The sequence below is a fragment of the Lagenorhynchus albirostris genome, chromosome 3 (genome assembly GCF_949774975.1).
Source record: "Lagenorhynchus albirostris chromosome 3, mLagAlb1.1, whole genome shotgun sequence".
Classification (NCBI taxonomy): Eukaryota; Metazoa; Chordata; class Mammalia; order Artiodactyla; family Delphinidae; genus Lagenorhynchus; species Lagenorhynchus albirostris.
The window spans coordinates 66,614,210-66,626,647 of record NC_083097.1 but is presented as its reverse complement, the minus strand read 5'-3'; the positions used below and the strand labels follow the sequence as shown (position 1 = coordinate 66,626,647).

General features: G+C 34.4%; 1 protein-coding gene across 2 annotated transcripts in view; it reads left to right on the top strand.

Annotated features, from left to right (window-relative positions):
* EDIL3 (EGF like repeats and discoidin domains 3) overlaps positions 1-12,438 on the top strand; it is a 431,555-nt gene that overhangs the window by 382,453 nt on the left and 36,664 nt on the right. For both annotated transcript variants that reach the window (XR_009539865.1, XM_060146146.1), the window contains exon 9: positions 4,986-5,141. Coding sequence is in view for 1 of the 2 variants with exons in the window: in XM_060146146.1 (XP_060002129.1) it covers positions 4,986-5,141 (156 nt within the window). In the remaining variant the exon portion in view is untranslated. The remainder of the gene's footprint in view (positions 1-4,985; positions 5,142-12,438) is intronic.

Here is a 12,438-nt window from a genome sequence, read left to right as displayed (position 1 = left end):
AGGATGTTTCCTTTTTCTCCAAACCCTGTCCAGCATTTATTATTTGAAGACATTTTGATGATGGGCATTCTGACCAATGTGAGGTGATACCTCATTGTATTTTTGATTCACATCTCTCTGACAATTAGCTATGTTGAGCGTCTTTTCATGTGCTTTTTGGCCATCTGTATGTCTTCTTTGGAGAAATGTCTATTTAGCTCTTCTGCCCATTGTTTTGACTTGGTGTTTGTTGTTTTGATATTGAACTGCATGAGCTGTTTATATATTTTGGAGATTAAGCACTTTTTGGTCGCATCATTTGCAAATATTTTCTCCCATTCTGTGGGTTGTCCTTTCATTTTGTTTATGGTTTCCTTTGGTGTGCAAAAGCTTTTAAGTTTAATTAGGTCCCATTTGTTTATTTTTGTTTTTATTTTCATACTCTAGGAAACGGATCAAAGAAGATATTGCTGCAGTTTATTTCAAAGAGTGTTCTGCCTGTGTTTTCCTCTAAGAATTTTGTAGTATCCACTTTTACATTTAGGTCTTTAATCCATTTTGAGTTTATTTTTGTGTAAGGTGTTAGAGAATATTCTAATTTCATTCTTTTACATGTAGCTGTCCAGTTTTCCCAGCACCACTTATTGAAGAGACTGTCTCTGCTCCACTGTATATTCTTGCCTCCTTTGTTGTAGATTAATTGACCATAGGTGCCTGGGTTTATTTCTGGGCCTTCTGTCCTGTTCCATTGATCTATATTTCTCTTTCTCTGCCAGTACCACACTGTTTTGATGACTGTAGCTTTGTAGTATAGTCTGAAGTCAGGGAGCCTGATTACTCCAGCTCCATTTTTCTTTCTTAGGATTGCTTTGGCTATATGGGGTCTTTTCTGTTTCCACACAAAATTTTTTGGTCTAAGTCTGTGAAAGATGCCATTGGTAATTTGATAGGGATTGCATTGCATATGTAGATTTTATTGGGGAGTAGAGTCATTTTCACAATATTGATTCTTCCAATCCAAGAACATGGTATATCTTTTCATCTGTTTGTGTCATCTTCAATTTCTTTCATCAGCATCTTATAGTTTTCAGAGTACAGGTCTTTTACCTCCTTAAGTAGGTTTATTCCTAAGTATTTTATTCTTTTTGATGCGATGGTAAATGGGATTGTTTCCTTAATTTCTCTTTCTGATCTTTGGTTGTTAGTATATAGAAATGCAACAAATTTCTGTGTATTACTTTTGTATCCTGCAACTTTACTTAGTTCATTGATGGGCTCTAGTAGTTTTCTGATAGCATCTTTAGGATCTTCTATGTATACTATCATGTCATCTGCAAAGAGTGAGACCATTTCCCTCTTGTAATATAATCTTAATATTTAAATAGAGATGCACAACATTCCATAAAATTAATTATATTCTTAATTAACCATTTCACGCATAAATGTGAATTTTACTCAATATTTTCTCTACTTTCAGTAAAGATGAAATGACTGACTTTGTGTACGTCCTGAGAAGGTGGCCAAAATATGCTATGATCAAGAAGTTGCTTCTAGGACAATCTGGCCACCCGATTTCCCTGTTTCCATATTTATGTTTCTAAAAGATACTCTGAGACCAATATTAGATTCTTCCCCCAGATTTATTTATTGTTTTATTGTTAACAGAGTTTTAATACTCCTATATATTGTTTTACACACTTATATGTTAACTCATCTTATCCTCATAATATCCTTAAAATCCTAATAAAGGGACTATTCTTATTTTTTCAAATGAGGATATTGAGCTGTAGAGAGGTAAAGTAGCTTGCCCAAAGGCATATAGCTAGTAAGGGTATAGCCAGTTTGTGAACCCAGACCATTCAGCTCTACTAGAATAGGCTGGCTTTCACAATCACATTCCTGAAGATTGGAGAGGATTTTTAACTAGTTGCCTTCCCAATAAAAATTGTTGGTACAACTATGATGATGTTTCCTTCACCAGTAATGCCACGTAGAAAAACAAGAGGAAAGCAGCTAGCATTTTCTGCTGTGATACACTGCAGCATCCTTAGCCACGGGTTGGTTTTGTCTGCAGAACATACTTCGGAAGTAGCTCCAGCTTAATCCAGAAAAACCTTTATTGAGGGCAGTTACATGTTAGCTACTTTCAATACAGATCCTGACATGAAGTGCAGTGCATTAAGCCAAATGTCTACCCATGTCCCAGCTTAGTGCCCTAAATAACCTGCTCTATCTGAGCCAAACCTTGGGATATGAGGGTCTAAAATAGCAGAATCATATTTGCAGTATAACTTTAACTCAGAAAATCTGCAAGAGGACAGAGTGGTCCTGGGCCAGGGGTAGGCATAGGTCCAGAAGAGTGGGCTTTTCTGGGATCATCCTGCATGATGAACATGAGAGTGATGTGTCCTTCCAGTGTGTTGCAGAGTGAGATCTGTACATCCCTGTTGTAACAACCTCATGTTAAGTGTGGGATGCTGATTATTTTTATACTGAAAGAAGGCTTGCTTAGGCCTGGTGTTCTAAGTTTATAATGTAGCAAATTTTAGGACCAAATCCAGCTTGAAACAGATTGCTGACTATTTAAATCGAGGAGTTGACTTAACTGGAACAAAAAAGAAAAACATTTCTGGATCAAAAAAAAAAAAGCTGGAGAATGGGAGCTGTTAAAGTGGGAGAAAAACAGATCTGTTAGAAAGAGCCAAGACACACAACTTAAGGAGAAAACATCTCCACCCAGCAGGAAACCCTGACTTTAAGAAACGCCACTGAAAGAGAGATGCTCCAAGACTCCTCACTGCATCATCTTAGCTTAGGACTTATAGACATTTAGGCACTGAAGAATCCACTGGAGGTATTCTTGGTGTCAGTTTGAGTTCCTGTATGTTTACAGCCTTGATGACAACACAGTGACTCAGAGTACTGTAAGACTTTTTTTCCATTTATTGAGTGTCAGCAACATTAAGAGCACTTTGAAGACCAGTGGCTAGGCCTAGACGTTTCTGCGCAATTAGATTTGGATTTAGTACAGCAACAGCAATCCATATTTTTAAGCCCAGACAGCTAAAGAACAGAGAGGAAATTCATGTTTAAAGACAGGGCTCTCATAATATTGTAAAGCCTGGATTGCTTTTGTTTGGAGCTTAGAGTGGCTATACGTTTGATGAGTGTGGTGAGAAAGCTTTGAGATTCTTCAGAAATTTCTGAAATAGTCACAAAGAATGGGAAGAAATCATTGAGTGAGAATCCATATGCGGAACTTTGAATCAGAAAGACATGGATTTGAATCTGGGATCCTCCCTTTACTGACTATTGATCTTTGTGTCACATGTCATGTTATGTTACCTCCCTAGCAACTGTTCCCTCTAAAGTGGAGATGATATCCTACCAGAAAAGAGTATTAAGAGGAGTCACTGAAGACATACCACAAAGCATTTAGCATTATGTGAGGCAGCAACAGTTTCCTTCCCAGGATATCATAATTTTGCCATCCTGCATTGCCGCTGGACACGCAAGATATTTTAAGTGACATAATACATGTTTGGAAAGTAGTAACAACACTATATTTTATAATTTTTTATAAACTTTCTACAATGTTTTAATAAAGTATTAAGGGTGGTTTTCTGTCTTAATCCATTGTCCAGCTTGAGCCTAATGTCTTTGATGAATGTTACAAAAAGAGGGCAAAAAGCCCATGTGAATTTTTAAGAAATATAATCCTATGCCATGAAACATTGGGAACTTTTTCATATCTTTATTGATGAGCATCTATGTCACTTAATATGGTCTATTCAATGCAGTCTCCCTAGACCCCTCTTCTCATTGATGGCCTGCATCTGACCCATGAGTGTCTATTTGTAGCTACAAACATCTCTCAGGATGGAGAACCTGAAATAGAAACGAAAGGTCATAGTGGTTGAAAGCCACTAAGGTCACACATGAGATCATGACAGTTGAAGATGATAAGATCAAGGATGTAGCAGCGCACTTAGTCATAGGAAGTAGGAAGAAGTAGGTGGCTATTGTGGGAGGAGAGAGGAAGCTATAGATCAAGGAACATTAGTACAACAAATGGTAAAGGTCTTAATAAGAATTGTCCACATGGAAAACAAAGTTTCCTATAATTTTTCTTTTAATTAGCGTCATAAGATATAAGAAAAGATGCATGAGTTAGAGAACAAAGAGGGGAAATACTAAACTATTCAATGTTATGTATTCTTCTTTGATGAAAATCATTCCTATCTTTTGCATTTCAGTGTTGCAGTTGATGAATTTAATGCTTACTAAATCACTGTGGGTCTTATGCCCTTTAATATATATATTGCAACAATGAGCACATTGTGAGCACAGATCCCACAAGTCATGGATGCATATTTTAATTCTCTCTCATTTTTGAAGAATACTTGACTTCCTCCTCAACAGTTTTAGGGTTGTAGTTTTCTGAAAGATGATTTTCATTGGCCAATGATTACTATTACTCAATTATATATAAATGAACTGATTAAAATTCATGGAAACCGGGTTGACTTTTTAATGCTTAATTAGGAAACATCAAATTTTTTTGTTCCTGATATGTACACAGCTATAATTTTTATTACTATAAAATTGACCAATAAAGTCAGAAAATTGATTTATAAGCACAGACTCTGGGAGATGATGATCAGTCTCAAGAAGATCAGCCTTGCCAGTTCTGTACTATCTCAATTACACAAAAACCACATGCTAGATGAGTCAGTTTAATATAAAATTGATTGGTAGACTGAAAAGACCACCACTTTATTTTAAAATGCCCAAAATGGTTGTTCAAATTTTCAGCCAGGTTTGCCCAGTGGCATAATCAAAATCACAAGCCAATAATAGACTCAGTCTTCTATTTCAAAATACAAATAATCAAGTGGGTTTTTGGCTTTAGCATATGTATTTCTTAATCTCCTGAGTTCAAAAGAATTGCAAATTTATAATGGACTCTATCGTGGCATTTGAATTATGACTTTTCCTTTTTGTAGGTGGATCTTCTGGTCCCTACCAAAGTGACTGGCATTATTACACAAGGAGCTAAAGATTTTGGTCATGTGCAATTTGTAGGCTCCTACAAACTAGCTTACAGCAATGATGGAGAACACTGGACAGTATACCAGGATGAAAAGCAAAGAAAAGATAAGGTAAGTCATTCTGGTGGTTTGATGACATACAGAAGTAGAGGATCAAATTGTTTAACATTTTTTATTCCTTGATTATTTTGATAATTAGGAATTGTAGAATTATAATTATAGAAGTGAACAGATTTGATGATTATATTAGTTCACTGAAATTAAAATAGGGATGTTTCTTAGCTCAGTTTCCTTGATTGTGTTTTAATTCATGGATTAATGAATTTGACCTGTAAAATCTCTGTTTTAATATTATAATGATCAGTATATATTGATGCACTTAACCTTCTACACCATACGACCTCTAATTGTTTTCCTAAAAGTTCTTACTATGTTGAACATCTTTGTATCTACTGGTAGCTACTGGTCTGAATGTCTGTGGGATTCTGGAGAATGAAAGTGTTCAAGGGTAATATCAATAACTAATTGGATCAGATGTTAAAATATGGCCTTAGGTTAATGAAATTGAATTTGTTGCTTAGATTCTGTGCAAAGAACTGTACCTTTCTGAAGACATCAGTAGAAACATAATCTCATATTTCAGTGATTTGGGGGAAAATATAATACACTTTCATACATGTTAAGCATTTCTGAGTTAATAATGATTTTTCCATTTTATGTAATGCCTTTATTTCCTTACTGTTGTTTTATTATTAACCAATAGAAACGTTGGGAATATCTTTCTTTCTTCAAGTATGCAAGGTAGAGAATTTAATTTTCCCAGAAATACCGAGACTGGAGTGACTATTTCAATGAGACTATAAAGTATGAATTCAGTTCACACAAAATTTATTTTAGGGGAGATGTGTTTTAGGTTAAGATTACAGAACCACAACTCTTTAACTTTTAATGTCTCAGAATATGCCCATTTAGCATCTCAGACAGACATATTCACTTAACATCTCAGAACACACACACATTTTGCGTTTTAACGTCTCAGAAATTGGTGTATCTCAATGTCACACTCTAATAGCCCTTACTATTTTCTAGAAGAATGTAAAATAATGGCATGTTTTATAATCAGTGGCTTCTTAGATTGAATGAATATTGGGTATTTTGTAACAATGTCTTCAAATTTTTTTAGGTGTAGACAAGTATCTGCTATGATTTATAGCAAATAACTATTTCAGTTCTTGTTTTCACCTTTTACAGTAGGCATTTTGATGTGTAAAGAATGCAAATATATTCCATAAGATGAAATTTTCTAAACTTCATAAATTATACAGTTCTTGAAATTAATTTTAAGATAAGTATTCTCATCTATAATCCATGTGCAATATTCACTGAAAAGCACATTTGTAATATTTAAATCCTTGTATAAGTTGATTTAGGGAAGAAGTGTAAACCATTGTGCTGGTGAAATACTTCTTGTCTCCATTTATATTAAGCATATGATTTAATGATTATTTGTGAATCATTTTTTAAATTTCCCTAATTGATAGACTGGACATTGTTATTTATGCATTTTATTTCATTATCTCAGTCTGAAATGTACATAAAACTTTTGTGTCAAGTTGGCCAAGTGATTAGATAGTGTTGTTCAGGTTTTCTATATCCTCCCTGATTTTCCAGTTACTTGTACTAAAAATTCCAGAGAGAGCAATGTGGAAATCTCCAACTCTAGCCATTGATTTCTCTATTTCTCCTGGCAGTTATTGGTATTTGCTTCATGTATTTTGAAAGTCTGTTGAAAGATATATGAATGATTAGGGTTGTAATGTCCTCTTAATCAAAAAACTCTTTTATCATTAGAAAATGACCTTCTTTATTCCTCGTGGTATTTTTGCTCTGAAACCTACTTTGCTGCTATTCATAGAGGTACTCTAGCTTTCTTTTGATTAGTACTACATTGGTATATGTTTTCTCCATCCTTTTACTTCTAACTATTTCTACTTTATATTTAAAATGCACGTTTTCTATGCAGCATATAGTTGTTTCCTTTTTTCCAATTCAACTATCTCTGCTTTTAACTGGAGCATTTAGACCATTTATATTTATATGAGTATTGAAGTAATTGGGTATAAATCTATCATCTTGCTATTTATTTGCTATATGTCTCACCTTTTCTTTCATTTTTTCCTATTTTCAGCCTTCTTTTGAATTAATTGAATTTTTTAGTTATTCCATTGTGCTTCATTTGTTGACTTATTTGCTATAACTTTTTTTTGTTATTTTAGTCACTGCTTTAGGTTTTATAATATACATTTTAAACTTATCGAGTCTACCTTCAAATTAATGTAGAGCCCTGGAAACATACCTCCATAAGCACAAGCAAAATAGATTAGTTATAAATCCATGTACTTAAGAGCCACACTTACTATAGCACATGATTTTGCCATTCCCCAAATAAGTCTTATTGTAAAGAAAGAAAGAGACTCCCACTAGGCAAGTTGGAAAGTCACGAGAGTAAACTGACACGTTCAGTGTAAAGGATGTAAGCCAGAATCCTCATGTGAGACAGTAAGTCATGTCATCTATCCAATGTAAAATTTCTGAAAAAATAAACCATTTTAGAATTATAAATATGACAGTTGGCTAAACTCAGTCAATATAACTGGTAGTTTTAAAATTAAATTTAGCCAGTCTGTTTTTAATATTATAATTAGTTTGGTACATTGAAGAAAAGCCTTAATAAGTGTACTATTTATTACCAAAGGAAACAACTAACACCAATAAACAATACATAGAATGCTGCAGTTGCTATTATAATAAAGAAATACTTTGAAGGGAATGTAGGACATAAACATCTCCATTCCTACAGAGAAGGGAATTTTATAAAATAAATGAGAAAATGGATTCCATGAGTTCTTTCAGCAGTTGGAAATACAGGCATTTTACACACACACACACACACACACACACACACACACACACACGTATATACACATATATATCCCAATCAAAATACATGTTTATAAATATACACAAGTAATTATTGTGCTTTGTTGTTATTACTATTATTACTAGGAATTTAGGTATAATTTCATATATTCTTTATAGAAGTGCTCTTCTTTCGAGAAGTCCTACACAACTCATTAATTAATTTTTCTAAAGTTGAATAAGCTATCTTCTATTCATTCTTAGTATCATTTGTGTCTTGTTTTCCATGGTTGCTTTCCACAAGGGAAAAAAAGTCTTCAATATTTAAAAGTGTAGTTCAACTACAAGCTTTCATGGAAATAAATATAATAAATGAATTGAGTGTTTCAGGGCAAAATATATGCCTGTGAGATGTTTCATATATGCAAATTTCAAAATGAAATATTTACCAAGTTTTCTTTTATTTTTTTTTTAAACACCCAATGTCCTCCAAATGCCCTTTGGAGCTTTCTGTTTTTGATTGAGCATCCAGTTAAGATTCACGTGATGTATTTATCATATCTCTTTAGTCTCCTTTACAGTAATTCTCTTGTCTTTTTTTTCTTCCAAAGCATGGACATTTTTAAGAGTCTAGGCCAGATGTCTTGCACAGGTCTCACAGCGTGGTTTCATCTGTTTCCTCATGATTTTTTTTTTCTTTGAATTTTATTTTATTTATTTTTTATACAGCAGGCTCTTATTAGTTATCTATTTATACATAATTAGTGTATATATGTCCAGTGCATCCCACCACAACCCCCACCCCCACCTTGGTGCCCATATATTTGTCCTCTACAACAGCATCTCTATTTCTGCCTTGCAAACTGGTTCATCTGTATTATTTTTCTAGATTCCACATATATGCGTTAACATACATTTGTTTTTCTCTTTCTGACTTACTTCACTCTGTATGACAGTCTCCATCCACCTCTCTACAAATGACCCAATTTCGTTCCTTTTTATGGCTGAGTAATATTCCATTGTATATATGTACCACACCTTCTTTATCCATTTGTCTGTCGATGGGCATTTTGGTTGTTTCCATGACCTGGCTATTGTAAATAGTGCTGCAGTGAACATAGGTCTGCATGTGTCATTTGGAATTATGGTTTTCTCTGGGTATATGCCCAGTAGTGGGATTGCTGGGTCATATGGTAATTCTATTTTTAGTTTTTTAAGGAATGTCCATACTGTTCTCCATAGTGGCTGTATCAATTTACATTCCCACCAACAGTGCAAGAGGGTTCCCTTTTCTCCACACCCTCTCCAGCATTTATTGTTTGTAGATTTTTTTGGTGATGCCCATTCTAACTGCTGTGAGGTGTTACCTCATTGCAGTTTTGATTTGCATTTCTCTAATAATTAGTGATATTGAGCAGCTTTTCATGTGCCTCTTGACCATCTGTATGTCTTCCTTGGTGAAATGTCTATTTAGGTCTTCTCCCCATTTTTTGATTGGGTTTTTTGTCTGTTTAATATTGAGCTGCATGAGCTGTTTATATATTTGGAGATTAATCCTTTGCCCAGTGATTTGTTTGCAAATATTTTCTCACATTCTGAGGGTTGTCTTTTTGTCTTGTTTATCGTCTCCTTTGCTGTGCAAAAGCTTTGAAGTTTCATTAGGTCCCATTTGTTTATCTTTGTTTTTATTTCCATTACTCTAGGAGTTGGGTCAAAAAAGATCTTGCTGTGATTTATGTCATAGAGTGTTCTTCCTATGTTTTCCTCTAAGAGTTTTATGGTGTCGGGTCTTACATTTAGGTCTGTAATCCATTTTGAGTTTATTTTTGTGTATGGTGTTAGGGAGTGTTCTCATTTCATTCTTTCACATGTAGCTGTCCAGTTTTCCCAGCACCACTTATTGAAGATGCTGTCTTTTCTCCATTGTATGTCCTTGCTTCCTTTGTCATAGATTAGTTGACCATAGATGTGTGGGTTTATCTCTGGGCTTTCTTTCCTGTTGCATTGATCTATATTTCTGTTTATGTGCCAGTACCATATTGTCTTGATGACTGTAGCTTTGTAGTATAGTCTGAAGTCGGGGAGTCTGATTCCTCCAGCTCTGTTTTTTTCCCTCAAGATTGCTTTGGCTATTTGGGGTCTTTTGTGTCTCCGTACAAACTTTAAATTTTTTGCTTCTAGTTCTATAAAAGCTGCCATTGGTAATTTGATAGGGATTGCATTGAATCTGCAATCTGATTGCTTTGGGTAGTATAGTAATTTTCACAATATTGACTTTTCCAATCCAAGAACATGATATATCCCTCCATCTGTGTCATCTTTGATATCTTTCATCAGTGTCTTTTAGTTTTCTGAGTACAGGTCTTTTACCTCCTTAGGTAGGTTTATTCCTAGGTATTTTATTCTTTTTGTTGCAATGGTGAATGGGATTGTTTCCTTAATTTCTCTTTGTAATCTTTCATTGTTAGTGTATAGGAATGCAGGAGATTTCCGTGCATTCATTTTGTATCCTGCAACTTTACCAGATTCATTGATTAGCTCTAATAGTTTTCTGGTGGCATCTTTAGGATTCTCTATGTATAGTATCATGTCATCTGCAAACGCTGACAGTTTTACTTCTTCTTTTCCAATTTGTATTTGTTTTATTTCTTTTTCTTCTCTGATTGCCATGGCTAGGACTTCAAAACTATGTTGAATAATAGTGGTGAGAGTGGACATCCTTGTCTTGTTCCTGATCTTCAAGGAAATGCTTTCAGTTTTTCACCATTGAGAATGATGTTTGCTGTGGGTTTGTCGTATATGGCCTTTATTATGTTGAGGTAGGTTCCCTCTATGCCCACTTTCTGGAGAGTTTTTATCATAAATGGCTGTTGAATTTTGTCAAAAGCTTTTTCTTCATCTATTGAGAAAATCATAATTTTTTGTTCTTCAATGTGTTAATATGGTGTATCACATTGATTGATTTGCGTGTATTGAAGAATCCCTGCATCCCTGGGATAAATCCCACTTGATCATGATGTATGATCCTTTTAATGTGTTGTTGGATTCTCTGTGCTAGTATTTTGTTGAGGATTTTTGCATCTATATTCATCAGTGTTATTGGCCTGTAATTTTTTTTGTAGTATCTCTGTCTGGTTCTGGTATCAGGGTGATGGTGGCCTCATAGAATGAGCTTGGGATTGTTCCTTCCTCTGCAGGTTTTGGAAGAGTTTGAGAAGGATAGGTGTTAGCTCTTCTCTATATGTTTGATAGAGTTCACCTGTGAAGCCATCTGGTCCTGGACTTTTGTTTGTTGGAAGATTTTTAATCACAGTTTCATTTTCGTTACTTGTGATTGGTCTGTTCATATTTTCTATTTCTTCCTGATTCAGTCTTGGCAGGTTGTGCATTTCTAAGAATTTGTCCATTTCTTCCAGGTTGTCCATTTTATTGGCATATAGTTGCTTGTAGTAGTCTCTTATGATCCTTTGTATTTCTGCAGTGTCCATTGTAACTTCTCCTTTTCATTTCTAATTCTGATTTATGTTGATTTCTTGATGAGTCTGCCTAATGGTTTATCAATTTTATCTTCTCAAATAACCAGCTTTTAGTTTCATTGATCATTGCTATTGTTTCCTTCATTTCTTTTTCATTTATTTCTGATCTGAACTTTATGATTTCTTTCCTTTGCTAACTTTGGGGGTTTTTTGTTCTTCTTTAATTGCTTTAGGTGTAAGGTTAGATTGTTATTTGAAATTTTTCTTGTTTCTTGAGGTATGGTTGTACTGCTATAAACTTCCCTCTTAGAACTGCTTTTGCTGCATCCCATAGGTTTTGGATCATCGTGTTTTCATTGTCATTTTTCTCTAAGTAGTTTTTGATTTCCTCTTTGATTTCTTCAGTGATCTCTTGGTTATTTAGTAATGTATTGTTTAGCCTCCATGTGTTTGTGTTTTTTACGTTTTTTTTTCCTGTAATTGATTTCTAATCTCATAGCGTTGTGGTCGGAAAAGATGCTTGATATGATTTCAATTTTCTTAAATTTTCTGAGGCTTGATTTGTGACCCAAGATGTGATCTGTCCTGGAGAATGTTCCACGTACACTTGAGAAGAAAGTGTAATCTGTTGTTTTCGAATGGAATGTCTTATAAATATCAATTAAATCTACCTGGTCTATTGTGTCATTTAAAGCTTGTGTTTCCTTATTAATTTTCTGTCTGGGTGATCTGTCCATCGGCGTAAGTGAGAGGTTAAAGTCCCTCACTATTACTGTGTTACTGTAAATTTCCTCTTTTATAGCTGTTAGCATTTGCCTTACGTATTGAGGTGCTCCTATGTTGAGTACATATATATTCATAATTGTTATATCTTCTTCTTGGATTGATCCCTTGATCCCTATGTTGTGTCCTTCCTTGTCTCTTGTAACAGTCTTTATCTTAAAGTCTATTTTGTCTGATATGAGTATTGTTACTCCAGCTTTCTTTTGATTTCCATTTGCCTGGAATATCTT